Source organism: Oncorhynchus masou, unplaced genomic scaffold (genome assembly GCF_036934945.1).
Source record: "Oncorhynchus masou masou isolate Uvic2021 unplaced genomic scaffold, UVic_Omas_1.1 unplaced_scaffold_1248, whole genome shotgun sequence".
NCBI classification, from domain to species: Eukaryota; Metazoa; Chordata; class Actinopteri; order Salmoniformes; family Salmonidae; genus Oncorhynchus; species Oncorhynchus masou.
Window position 1 is genome coordinate 1 of NW_027002299.1, and position 15,000 is coordinate 15,000.

Sequence of the window (15,000 nt, forward strand, 5' to 3'; positions counted from 1 at the left end):
GAGGCTAGATTGATTCTAAATGTCCATTCTTCTATTTTCTATTTTAGGCATTTATCAGATGCTCTTATCCAGGGCGACTTACATCTTAAAATGAATGTAGATTATTATGACATAACACTGATGATTATTTATTGATGTAGATAGATGTATAGGTCTAATTGTGTAACATAATGTAACGGCGTTCTTCGTTTGTCGAAAGAGAGTCGGACCGAAATGCAGCGTGTTGGTTACTCATGTTTTTAATGAAACAAATGACGATACAAATACAAAACAACAAAACGGAACGTGAAACCTAATTACAGCCTATCTGGTGAAACTACACAGAGACAGGAACAATCACCCACGAAATACACAGTGAAACCCAGGCTACCTAAATACGGTTCCCTATCAGAGACAACAAGAATCACCTGACTCTGATTGAGAACCGCCTCAGGCAGCCAAACCTAAACTAAACACACCCCTAATCAACCAAAAACCCCAACAGGACAATACAGTAACATAAACCCATGTCACACCCTGGCCTGACCAACTAATTAACTAAAACACAAAATACTAAGACCAAGGCGTGACACATAAATCTTAGATGTTGACAGGTTTTTAGGGGTCACCGCTGTCTTAAACTTCCTCGTTCTATATGATGATAAGAGGTGATCATGTTTAATATTTCATGTTCTTGTGAATTTGAACTGAAGATACTGTAGCGACGAAAACAACCATGGCAAAGCTGTTGGACTGACAGTCGCAATGACTTGTGTTTGAGCCCCGGTCGTGCTGCCGCCTGAATTTGCTACAAGATCTTCAGCGCTCCTGCTCTCTGTGTGCCTTACCTCTCTCCTGCTGCTTGCGGTTCTCAATGATTCCAGGCGTGTCCACGAAGGTGACGCGCTCCAGCAGCTTGTGGGGCATCTCAATGCCAATCAGCTTCTCAAGAAAGCTCTGCCCAAACTTCTCCAGGGGCGAGAAGGAGCGCGAGCTGTCGGCCGCCATGACGATACCCTCTATGGAGCGGGTCTTCTCGCCGTGCATGATCACGGTGAACTCAGAGGTAGTGGGCTCAGCACCTGGCATACAGAGGGAGAGAAAGACGGGAGAGGGATGAAACGGGGGGAAGAGAAAGATGTGAGAGAGGGGGATGGAAAAGGGGAACAGGAAAGAGGAGAAGATGCAGAGAAGAATGAGAGAAGATGATAGAGCAGAAGAGGAGTAGTAAGTAGGTAGAGTGAAGAGTTAAGTACATCAGAAACCAGGTGAAAAACCTAAATGACTTCAATTACCTCAACTAACCGCACATTGACTCGGTACTGGTACCTCCTGTATATAGCCTCGTTATTTATATTTTATTGTGTAACTTTAAAAAATACTTTATTTACTAAATATTTTCTAAACAATATTTTCTTAAAATTGCATTGTTGGTTAAGGGCTTGTAAGTAAGCATTTCACAGTAAGATCTACACCTTCTGTATTCTGCACATGTGACAAATATATTGATTTGATTTGAAAAACAGGTACATCAGAAACCAGGTGAAAAAACAGGTACATCAGAAACGAGGTTTATCAGAAACCAGGTATATCAGAAACCAGGTATATCAGAAACCAGGTGAAAAAACAGGTATATCAGAAACCAGGTATATCAGAAACCAGGTATATTAGAATCCAGGTATATCAGAAAGCAGGTGAAAAAACAGGTGCATCAGAACCCAGGTGAAAAAACAGGTACATCAGAAACCAGGTATATCAGAAACCAGGTATATCAGAAACCAGGTATATCAGAAACCAGGTATATCAGAAACCAGGTGAAAAAACAGGTACATCAGAAACCAGGTATATCAGACACCAGGTATATCAGAAACCAGGTATATCAGAAACTAGGTATATCAGAACCAGGTACAGTGCCTTGCGAAAGTATTCGGCCCCCTTGAACTTTGCGACCTTTTGCCACATTTCAGGCTTCAAACATAAAGATATAAAACTGTATTTTTTTGTGAAGAATCAACAACAAGTGGGACACAGTCATGAAGTGGAACGACATTTATTGGTTATTTCAAACTTTTTTAACAAATCAAAAACTGAAAAATTGGGCGTGCAAATTATTCAGCCCCCTTAAGTTAATACTTTGTAGCGCCACCTTTTGCTGCGATTACAGCTGTAAGTCGCTTGGGGTATGTCTCTATCAGTTTTGCACATCGAGAGACTGAAATTTTTTCCCATTCCTCCTTGCAAAACAGCTCGAGCTCAGTGAGGTTGGATGGAGAGCATTTGTGAACAGCAGTTTTCAGTTCTTTCCACAGCTTCTCGATTGGATTCAGGTCTGGACTTTGACTTGGCCATTCTAACACCTGGATATGTTTATTTTTGAACCATTCCATTGTAGACTTTGCTTTATGTTTTGGATCAGTCTTGTTGGAAGACAAATCTCCGCCCCAGTCTCAGGTCTTTTGCAGACTCCATCAGGTTTTCTTCCAGAATGGTCCTGTATTTGGCTCCATCCATCTTCCCATCAATTTTAACCATCTTCCCTGTCCCTGCTGAAGAAAAGCAGGCCCAAACCATGATGCTGCCACCACCATGTTTGACAGTGGGTATGGTGTGTTCTGGGTGATGAGCTGTGTTGCTTTTACGCCAAACATAACGTTTTGCAATGTTGTGTCCCACTTGTTGTTGATTCTTCACAAAAAAATACAGTTTTATATCTTTATGTTTGAAGCCTGAAATGTGGCAAAAGGTCGCAAAGTTCAAGGGGGCCGAATACTTTCGCAAGGCACTGTATATCAGAAACCGGGTATATCAGAAACCAGGTGAAGTTTGAAGGGGCTTACCTGTGTACAGCTGGTAGGGGCTGTCCTTCAGGCCAAGCAGGTAGTTGATCATGGAGGACTTGCCTACACTCCAGGGCCCAAGGAACAACACCATGGGCTTGGAGGTGATCTCCCCATCTGTCAGGTAGAGAGAGGAGGAGGTGATGCTGGTTAGAGCCATGGAGGTTCACTGCACTCATGACGACATGGAAGACCAGAGACATAGAGCCACTCCAGTACGTCTGAAACCTAATCTGATAAATCACAACAGCCTGTTCACCGGGAGTGTATTCAAATGGAAACAACCGCTGGCATACTGTTACCCACAATTACACTCTAATAAAGAGAATGAGATGCTTCCCTGAAAGTAAGTCGATGTTCTTAAGATGGTCAACGAAAACTAGAGTTGTTCTAAGCTGGCCAGCTGACAACGTAGAAATTCCAGCATGTATTGCAAACGTTCCAGACCTCTCTGTGTCTGAGAACATGTTCTCAACTGTAGGGGTCAGGAACCAGTGCAATGGCCAATGGGATGCAGGCTTGATGCTTCCTCAACCACAGGCTGCATGGTGCACATGCTTGTAGGTGACAGACAATAAAGTAGCATATGACAGCAAAGCTCGACCACGTGCAACTATAGAAATTGTAGTTCTTCACCGGAGTTGCTTTCATTAGTTTGATGGTGATGCAATTTATATACAGTATGTTAGACATGCCCTGCAATGTGGCATTCCCATTTCTATGTCTGGCACAGAGCGTAGGCATGCACTGAGTGGACAAAACATTATGAACACCTGCTCTTTCCATGAGAGAAACTGACCAGGTGAATCCAGGTGAAAGCTATGATCCCTTATTGATGTCACTTGTTAAATCCACTTCAATCAACGGGAAGGAGACAGGTTAAAGGAGGATTTTCAAGCCTTGAGACAATTGAGACATGGATTGTGTATGTGTGCTATTCAGAGGGTGAATAAACAAGACAAAATATTTAAGTGCCTTTGAACAGAGTATGGCAGTAAGTGCCAAGCACACCGATTTGAGTGTGTGAAGAACTGCAACGCTGCAGGGTTTTTCACACTCAACAGTTTCCCATGTGTATCACAAATGGTCCACCAACCAATGGACATCCAGCCAACTTGACACAACTGTGGGAAGCATTGGAGTCCACATGGGTCAGCATCCCTGTGGAACGCTTTCGACACCTTGAAGAGTCCATGTCCTGATGAATTAAGGCTGTTCTGAGGGGAAAGGAGGTGCATCTCAATATTAGGAAGGTGTTCTTAATGTTTTGTGCAGTCAGTGTATTGTACTTTGTCCTCAGTAGTGCACTATATAGGGTGTAGGGTGCAGATGCATCCCAAGTCTGTGCTGGGCAGAGGAGTCACTAAACATAGTAAGACAGCCTAGTTACTGGACAAACAACTAAATATATCTTAGCAGCAGCATACTGCCAATGATCTCAGACAAACACAGAGGAGCAACATGGAAGAAAGAAGCAGAATAGGAACATGACAGACAGAACAGGAACACAGACAGAACAGCAACATGACAGACAGGACAGGAACATGACAGACAGGACAGGAACACGACAGACAGAACAGGAACACAGACAGAACAGCAACATGACAGACAGGACAGGAACATGACAGACAGGACAGGAACATGACAGACAGAACAGCAACATGACAGACAGAACAGGAACATGACAGACAGAACAGGAACATGACAGACAGAACAGCAACATGACAGACAGAACAGCAACATGACAGACAGAACAGCAACATGACAGACAGGACAGGAACATGACAGACAGAACAGGAACACAGACAGAACAGGAACACAGACAGAACAGCAACATGACAGACAGAACAGGACCATGACAGACAGAACAGGAACATGACAGACAGAACAGGAACATGACAGACAGGACAGGAACATGACAGACAGAACAGGAACATGACAGACAGAACAGGAACACAGACAGAACAGCAACATGACAGACAGAACAGCAACATGACAGACAGAACAGCAACATGACAGACAGGACAGGAACATGACAGACAGAACAGGAACATGACAGACAGAACAGCAACATGACAGACAGGACAGGAACACGACAGACAGAACAGGAACATGACAGACAGAACAGCAACATGACAGACAGGACAGGAACACGACAGACAGAACAGGAACACAGACAGAACAGCAACATGACAGACAGAACAGCAACATGACAGACAGGACAGGAACATGACAGACAGAACAGGAACATGACAGACAGAACAGGAACACAGACAGAACAGCAACATGACAGACAGAACAGCAACATGACAGACAGACCAGGAACACAGACAGAACAGCAACATGACAGACAGAACAGCAACGTGACAGACAGAACAGGAACATGACAGACAGGACAGGAACATGACAGACAGAACAGGAACATGACAGACAGAACAGGAACACAGACAGAACAGCAACATGACAGACAGAACAGGAACATGACAGACAGAACAGGAACATGACAGACAGAACAGGAACATGACAGACAGAACAGCAACATGACAGACAGAACAGCAACATGACAGACAGACCAGGAACACAGACAGAACAGCAACATGACAGACAGAACAGCAACATGACAGACAGAACAGGAACATGACAGACAGAACAGGAACATGACAGACAGAACAGCAACATGACAGACAGAACAGGAACATGACAGACAGAACAGCAACATGACAGACAGACCAGGAACACAGACAGAACAGCAACATGACAGACAGAACAGGAACATGACAGACAGAACAGCAACATGACAGACAGACCAGGAACACAGACAGAACAGCAACATGACAGACAGAACAGCAACATGACAGACAGAACAGGAACATGACAGACAGAACAGGAACATGACAGACAGAACAGCAACATGACAGACAGAACAGGACCATGACAGACAGATAAGGAACATGACAGACAGAACAGGAACATGACAGACAGAACAGCAACATGACAGACAGAACAGGACCATGACAGACAGATAAGGAACATGACAGACAGAACAGGAACATGACAGACAGAACAGCAACATTACAGACAGAACAGCAACATGACAGACAGAACAGGAACATGACAGACAGAACAGGAACATGACAGACAGAACAGCAACATGACAGACAGAACAGCAACATGACAGACAGAACAGGAACATGACAGACAGAACAGGAACATGACAGACAGAACAGCAACATGACAGACAGAACAGCAACATGACAGACAGAACAGGACCATGACAGACAGAACAGCAACATGACAGACAGAACAGGAACATGACAGACAGAACAGGAACATGACAGACAGAACAGCAACATGACAGACAGAACAGCAACATGACAGACAGAACAGGAACATGACAGACAGAACAGGAACATGACAGACAGAACAGCAACATGACAGACAGAACAGCAACATGACAGACAGAACAGGACCATGACAGACAGATAAGGAACATGACAGACAGAACAGGAACATGACAGACAGAACAGCAACATGACAGACAGAACAGGACCATGACAGACAGATAAGGAACATGACAGACAGAACAGGAACATGACAGACAGAACAGCAACATTACAGACAGAACAGCAACATGACAGACAGAACAAGAACATGACAGACAGAACAGGAACATGACAGACAGGACAGGAACATGACAGACAGAACAGGATGACAGACAGAACAGCAACATTACAGACAGAACAAGAACATGACAGACAGAACAGGAACATGACAGACAGAACAGGAACATGACAGACAGAACAGCAACATGACAGACAGAACAGCAACATGACAGACAGACCAGGAACACAGACAGAACAGCAACATGACAGACAGAACAGGAACATGACAGACAGAACAGCAACATGACAGACAGAACAGCAACATGACAGACAGACCAGGAACACAGACAGAACAGCAACATGACAGACAGAACAGCAACATGACAGACAGAACAGGAACATGACAGACAGAACAGGAACATGACAGACAGAACAGCAACATGACAGACAGAACAGCAACATGACAGACAGAACAGGACCATGACAGACAGAACAGGAACATGACAGACAGAACAGGAACATGACAGACAGAACAGCAACATTACAGACAGAACAGCAACATGACAGACAGAACAAGAACATGACAGACAGAACAGGAACATGACAGACAGAACAGGACCATGACAGACAGAACAAGAACATGACAGACAGAACAGGAACATGACAGACAGAACAGGAACATGACAGACAGAACAGCAACATGACAGACAGAACAGGAACATGACAGACAGAACAGGAACATGACAGACAGAACAGCAACATGACAGACAGACCAGGAACACAGACATAACAGCAACATGACAGACAGAACAGGAACATGACAGACAGAACAGCAACATGACAGACAGAACAGCAACATGACAGACAGAACAGGACCATGACAGACAGAACAGGAACATGACAGACAGAACAGCAACATGACAGACAGGACAGGAACACGACAGACAGAACAGGAACACAGACAGAACAGCAACATGACAGACAGAACAGCAACATGACAGACAGGACAGGAACATGACAGACAGGACAGGAACATGACAGACAGAACAGGAACACAGACAGAACAGCAACATGACAGACAGAACAGCAACATGACAGACAGACCAGGAACACAGACAGAACAGCAACATGACAGACAGAACAGCAACGTGACAGACAGAACAGGAACATGACAGACAGGACAGGAACATGACAGACAGAACAGGAACATGACAGACAGAACAGGAACACAGACAGAACAGCAACATGACAGACAGAACAGGAACATGACAGACAGAACAGGAACATGACAGACAGAACAGGAACATGACAGACAGAACAGCAACATGACAGACAGAACAGCAACATGACAGACAGAACAGCAACATGACAGACAGGACAGGAACATGACAGACAGAACAGGAACACAGACAGAACAGGAACACAGACAGAACAGCAACATGACAGACAGAACAGGACCATGACAGACAGAACAGGAACATGACAGACAGAACAGGAACATGACAGACAGAACAGCAACATGACAGACAGAACAGCAACATGACAGACAGACCAGGAACACAGACAGAACAGCAACATGACAGACAGAACAGCAACATGACAGACAGACCAGGAACACAGACAGAACAGCAACATGACAGACAGAACAGGAACATGACAGACAGAACAGCAACATGACAGACAGACCAGGAACACAGACAGAACAGCAACATGACAGACAGAACAGCAACATGACAGACAGAACAGCAACATGACAGACAGAACAGCAACATGACAGACAGAACAGCAACATGACAGACAGAACAGGACCATGACAGACAGAACAGGAACATGACAGACAGAACAGGAACATGACAGACAGAACAGCAACATTACAGACAGAACAGCAACATGACAGACAGAACAAGAACATGACAGACAGAACAGGAACATGACAGACAGAACAGGACCATGACAGACAGAACAGGAACATGACAGACAGAACAGGAACATGACAGACAGAACAGCAACATGACAGACAGACCAGGAACACAGACAGAACAGCAACATGACAGACAGAACAGGAACATGACAGACAGAACAGCAACATGACAGACAGAACAGCAACATGACAGACAGAACAGGACCATGACAGACAGAACAGGAACATGACAGACAGAACAGGAACATGACAGACAGAACAGGAACATGACAGACAGAACAGGAACATGACAGACAGAACAGCAACATGACAGACAGAACAGGATGACAGACAGAACAGGAACATGACAGACAGAACAGCAACATGACAGACAGAACAGGAACATGACAGACAGAACAGGATGACAGACAGAACAGGAACATGACAGACAGAACAGGAACATGACAGACAGAACAGGAACATGACAGACAGAACAGGAACATGACAGACAGAACAGGAACATGACAGACAGAACAGCAACATGACAGACAGAACAGCAACATGACAGACAGAACAGGAACATGACAGACAGAACAGCAACATGACAGACAGAACAGCAACATGACAGACAGAACAGGAACATGAAAGGGTGAGTGTGAGTGGACATAGTGTTTGTTGGGCTGGATCACTATGTCCTGTCTGTGTAGATCTATTTGTAATTCAGTCAGAAGTAAAAAGACTAAAAAGGTGTAGAAAACAATAATTAAAAAAGGGAAAAAAGAGATTAAAAAGCAGGACGTTTTGTAGAAAAATGAACCCACTGTCTGTCGAATGTGTTGCGAAACTATTCTGTCACTCACACAGTGGATGGAAAAGTTTAGTCCAAAACATGGGAGTGTTGCTGAATTTCCTCTTTACCTCAGTTCGCTCCTCAATTCATGCACCTTGGTTGGAAAGCCAGGTAATGGTGATCCCTTCCCAAAACATGGGACAGAAGTAAAGAAATTGCCAATTTTCATTCAAGGAGGGGTACTATAAGATTATCCAGTGATGACCAATTATACCCATGACGCCATCCAATCAGTTTTTCTAAACCTTTTGAAAGCATTTCTTGGAATAACATTGTCCGATTGTCAAAACGGTGAACACAAGATATAGAACTGCATTTTAAATGCATTTTCAAAAACGAGTTTCCGATTCAAAACAGTAATTACATTCAGAAAAACGATATGAAACATTAAAAACTACAAATGCATTCATCAAAATAACATGATGCCTGATGAAAGATGAGCACAACCTTCATATGTCTTCCGCCATGCCGACAAAACAGAACGTTAGTCTGTCTTTTAAAAGATTCCATTAAATCTATGTATTTCTTTGCAGTCACTTGATAATATTGAGGCTTTGAGGCTTTCATTGGCACTTGATAATATTTAACATTCATTGGCACGTGTATCATCACAGTCCAATTCCCTGTATTCTACCTGAGGCTGTTCTGCTGCCATAGACTGGAGAAGGTCTGGTGACTTTTCATCGCCAAGCAGAAAAACAAGCCCCAGCAGTAAAAAGGAAAGGTGAACACAGAGGAGGATATATAACCTATGAAATGAATGGATCGGCCTTCAGCCAAACCAAAGCAAGCTTTGTAATGGGGGGTTGTCGGAGATGACAAGAAGCGACCAGATGTTATTGTCTGTATCTCTGCATGTCAGAATTACAGAGAGAGTTTGAAAGTTGATTAGATCTATAGAACTATCCCCAGGTTGTATAGGATTTAATACTGGTGGTGCTTTTTACAACCTTGTGCCCTTGTATTTGTTAATTGTCAGAAGCAGTGAACATATTTGCATTTTTTCTCTTCGGATGGAAACAATGTTTTCATGTTTTGTGAACAAAACACTTAATGACGAGTCTTGTATCCATTGATGATATTTGTATTTAAAGTTTATTAAAACACTGTCTAGGATATGCAATCCACGTACAAAGGCTAGAAAATGATCAGAATTTTGGCAAATGTAATTCAGTTCCAAAACATGCTTTCAAGGTCATTTCCTTGTATTTTTATGTCCCTCTCTCCCACCCTTACCTGCTTATTTTGCTTAAGCCAGTGCTGCACATGCACCCCCCATTGCACCAACTGAACCCCGACCCTCCCCCAGACATGTACATGCCGGTTGTTGACACTAAAGGCATGTTTGAATGCTGTAGGACTCTGTACATCTTTGATCCAATGGGGTAGTGCCTTTAAGCATCCCAATTGTAATGGACCAGACCTCAGGGAATCCTTCCATGTGTAACTGCAGATTGAGGATCTCCCCTAATTGATTAGTATAGAATTAAGAGACTGAGTTAGAATTGTATACTGTATTTACTTAGTATCAAGGGGAAATATGTCCCTCAATTGTTTTGTGAACGTTCAGTCATATAATCAGATTCATAAAATGACCTCCTACATTACTTTCATTTTCCATTACAGTAGTTCTTTGAAATGCAAATGATTTCTGCTCAAGTTTACAGCAGTTCAAAGTGATGTGAATGAAAATGCCTATGTCACAACTGATGACAATTGTGACATACATGATAATTTGGTTGCGCCAAACAACCAAACTGGTCCATACCAAGGACCAATGGCTGGGGTCCCGGGAGTGTGAAAGAGGGGGGTGAGCACTTCAGCCAGTGCCATGCTTCGGCAAAGGTCCCCCCACTATACCAACCTGTGTTCCCATCCCCCAGTGTTCGTCCGCCTGTTAGGTGAGGTGGGGATGAGGTGGGGATGAGGTGGGGATGAGGTGGGGATGAGGGAGGGAAAGTGAGAGGGAAGGAGAAATGTCGGGGCATAATCATGTTTAACTGGAAGTGTCAAACATGCAGATCTATAATGGATGAAGTTGAAGGTTACTTGACAACAGGTGGCGGCGGCGGCGGCGGGGGGGGGATCTGTGGGATCCAGATCAATCATTCCTTCCTGTGCACTACACTCCACACAGTTCAATTCATTATGTGTTCCTTCCTGTGCACTACACTCCACACAGTTCAATTCATTATGTGTTCCTTCCTGTGCACTACACTCCACACAGTTCAATTCATTATGTGTTCCTTCCTGTGCACTGCACTCCACACAGTTCAATTCATTATGTGTTCCTTCCTGTGCATTGCACTCCACACAGTTCAATTCATTATGTGTTCCTTCCTGTGCACTGCACTCCACACAGTTCAATTCATTATGTGTTCCTTCCTGTGCACTACACTCCACACAGTTCAATTCATTATGTGTTCCTTCCTGTGCACTGCACTCCACACAGTTCAATGCATTATGTGTTCCTTCCTGTGCACTGCACTCCACACAGTTCAATTCATTATGTGTTCCTTCCTGTGCACTGCACTCCACACAGTTCAATTCATTATGTGTTCCTTCCTGTGCACTGCACTCCACACAGTTTAATTCATTATGTGACAATTAGTCAAATTACAGTAAAGAGAGAGACAAAGCAACATCTTCAAGGAATTTCTCAGTCAAGGGAACAAACCATTGCTTCGATAACACCTGGCTCCCTCTAAACCTTTTTAACACAGTATCTGAATATTCTGGGACGGTTTAGCGCTTCATATAAAACCTTTTATTCTGATTATGTCAGGAGGTTCAGTATTTGTATGTAGGTTAAAGACCATGCCAAGCCACAAGAGGGCGAGCTTTGCTTCAAGACGGGGAAGTGCAGTTGGGTCTGCACAGGTTGACCAAGGGAGGAGGGAAAGTCATCCCCCTGAAGACATGTTATCAAAATAACATTAACACCTCCTATCCTGTTTATAATGCATTATAATGCCTTTTCTAACACCTTATGGGCTATGCATAATGCATTATAATGCACAACATGGGTTATAATAACTGCTTAGTAACATCTATAACAATACTGCAGTAAGAGTTATATTAAGGTACTTCACTTTTAAACCTTTAAAAATCTTTAAAACAAAATCAAAAAAGTTGAACATGCCTACACTCTCACCATGTCAACCCAAACAAGGAAACCAGTCCACACACACACACACACACACACACACACTTGTGTGTGTTGGCTTGATCTCAGATCTGTTTGTGCTATCATGTCAACTAATAAATGAAAAGGTGACATGATAGCATAAACAGATCTGAGATCAAGCCAACACACACTAACAACCTGAAACAGTGTGCCAAGCAAAGCCCTCACTGTACCTGAGATCTCATGTGCTCTGAGCTCGTTGTACTTATAGGCCTGTTCCATGGGCTTGATGGCTGAGTGGTAGATCTTACGTAACTTCTGAATAGCAGCTGGAGGGGGAGAGAAAGAGAATGAGAGGAGGATGGTAAGAACAGGGTTCAAATTACAGTGGGGGATAGGAGAGGCTGGGCATCCCCCATAACAATTAGGACCAGCATATGAATTTAAATATCAATGTAAGCCCCCCCATAATTCTCAAAAATATCAATGTCGGGCACCCCCAAGTGGCTTCGGGCAACCCCAAGAGTCTATATATTTTAAGTGTGGTATTGGGCACCCCCAAGAGTCAAAGTATTTGAACCCTGGTATCCATGGTAAGAAGGAATGTAGATGGAATGAGATAGAGGGAGGGAGGTAGAGTTGGTTCATGGAAGAAGAAAGGTAAGACACGGGTAAGAGAAGATAAGAGAAGGTAAGACACGGGTAAGAGAAGGAAACATAATAAGATGATAAGGAGTGTAGATGAAAGGAGACAGCGAGGTAGAGTACAGGAGTTTCAGTTAAACAGGAGAGGAAGAACGGTAAGAAAATGTTAGATTAAGTAACAAACAAGTCATTATAGAATGAGATTGAGTTGGAGAGTTCAGAGAGAGAGAGGGATGGAGAGAGAGGGAGGGAGAGAGAGAGAGAGGGGTGGAGAGAGGGGTGGAGAGAGAGAGGAGAGAGAGAGATGGAGAGAGAGAGGGAGAGAGAGAGAGGGAGGGAGAGAGAGAGAGAGAGGGAGGGAGGGAGAGAGAGAGAGAGAGAGAAAGGGATGGAAGGAGAGAGGGAGAGAGAGAGAGAGAGGGAGAGAGGGAGAGAGAGAGGGAGGGAGATAAAAGGAAAACAGATTAAAAACAGAAGATTTGGGACTCGTTAACACTAACGATGTTACCCATTAGCGCTAATGGAGAAGAGGTCCATTAAGGCTCTGGCACCACGTGTTTCTTTCTCTAACTAAAGCTATAGGTTGCGTGCCAAAAACCACCCTATTCGTTATATAGTGCACTACTTTTTACCAGAGACCTATGAGCCTGGTGAAAAGTAGTGCACTATTTACGGACTAGGGTGTAATTTGTAACGCACCCATACACAGGCAAGTACCCACAGACCCATAGAGGTTCACCCATCATTACTTTCTATGATGTGCTTCATTAACCCATATATTAGTATAATGACACATCAGAGCAGGACAGGGAACATACTGAGTACATTTATCGAAACAGAAATATTCATTTTTCTCTGTAATAACACTACTGGTATTTGACAGGTAATTAATAGACATAACACGACAAATTCAGAACCAAATCTGCATCCCGAATGGCATCCTATTCCCTATTTAGTGCACTACTTTTGATCAAAGCCATATGGGCCCTGCTCAAAGGAAGTGCACTACACAGGGAATATGGTGCTATTTGGTACATGTCCCATGTCACACCAGGTGCAAAAATGTCTTGTGAATATCTGCAAAGTGCTCTACTGCATGTCTTCTTGTATCTCACAATATCTTTGTAATAATGCTAATGCTCAACAATGACATTTGATAACGACAACAATATCTAAAGCTCTACAGCCTATTAAGATGTAATCATACTTGATATTTAGGGACAGGAGTTTTTCTTTACCACGTGACCTGACCAGGAACAACTCTAAGCCTCAGTAATATATTTAAGCTATTATCTACCATGATAGTGTTCTGCTGCGTTCTCCTCAGAGGCCAGCCTCAGTGTCTCGTCGATGTGTGATCTGTCCCTCAGGATGTGGCTCGGGACATCCTCCCCCTCCTCCTCTGTGGAGAGAAACAGCAGATCTCAAGTCAGTCTCTGATAGTGAATCTTTGCACCTTGGACTGGATTAACTGGCAATGACAGATGAGGCTGGTAGGGGGGAAATGGGAAAGGTTCGTATGTGCTAAAACATTATTTGCAATCACAGCCCAAAAGTGGCATCATTTACTGGTATGACCCCCCTCTATGGCTCCTGCCTCCCAAATGGTTCCCTATTCCGTACATAGTGCACTACTTCCTGAGATTGTAAATCCTGTTTTAGGACAAAACGTGTGTGTGTGACCGTTAATTATCTATATCACTTGCTTTGGCAATGTAAACATATGTTTCCCACGCCAATAAAGCCCTTTAAATGTAACTGAATTGACAGAGAGAGAGGTGCTGACAGTTGCGCGTCGTAAACGTTCCAGTAGAGGCTCTACAGTGGCCAATTACCACCATGCTACATCAAGGGTCATTTCAATCAGTCAAAGTGCTGTCCCTGTCTCTCTATTGCTGGGGTCTACAGGGATGGGTGTCAATCTAGAAATAAAATGACCAATGGATTCTAAAGCATAAGAAACAACAACTACGAAATGAACAACTGTGAAAAGTCAGTCAGTGGCACCATACAGTATGTGAATAACAAAGCCAGAGGATGAATAGAAGTGATATGTTCTG

General features: G+C 43.5%; 1 protein-coding gene across 1 annotated transcript in view; it reads right to left on the bottom strand.

Moving 5' to 3' along the window:
• Positions 1-827: 827 nt before the first annotated feature.
• LOC135530077 (sarcalumenin-like) overlaps positions 828-15,000 on the bottom strand; it is a gene marked incomplete at its 3' end in the record, with an annotated part of 36,296 nt that continues 22,123 nt past the window's right edge. Inside the window, exons 2-6 of the mRNA XM_064958465.1 lie at positions 14,238-14,342; positions 12,529-12,624; positions 11,033-11,062; positions 2,817-2,933; positions 828-1,061 (exon numbers count right to left, since the gene is read on the bottom strand). Of these exons, the coding sequence (XP_064814537.1) occupies positions 828-1,061; positions 2,817-2,933; positions 11,033-11,062; positions 12,529-12,624; positions 14,238-14,342 (582 nt within the window). The remainder of the gene's footprint in view (positions 1,062-2,816; positions 2,934-11,032; positions 11,063-12,528; positions 12,625-14,237; positions 14,343-15,000) is intronic.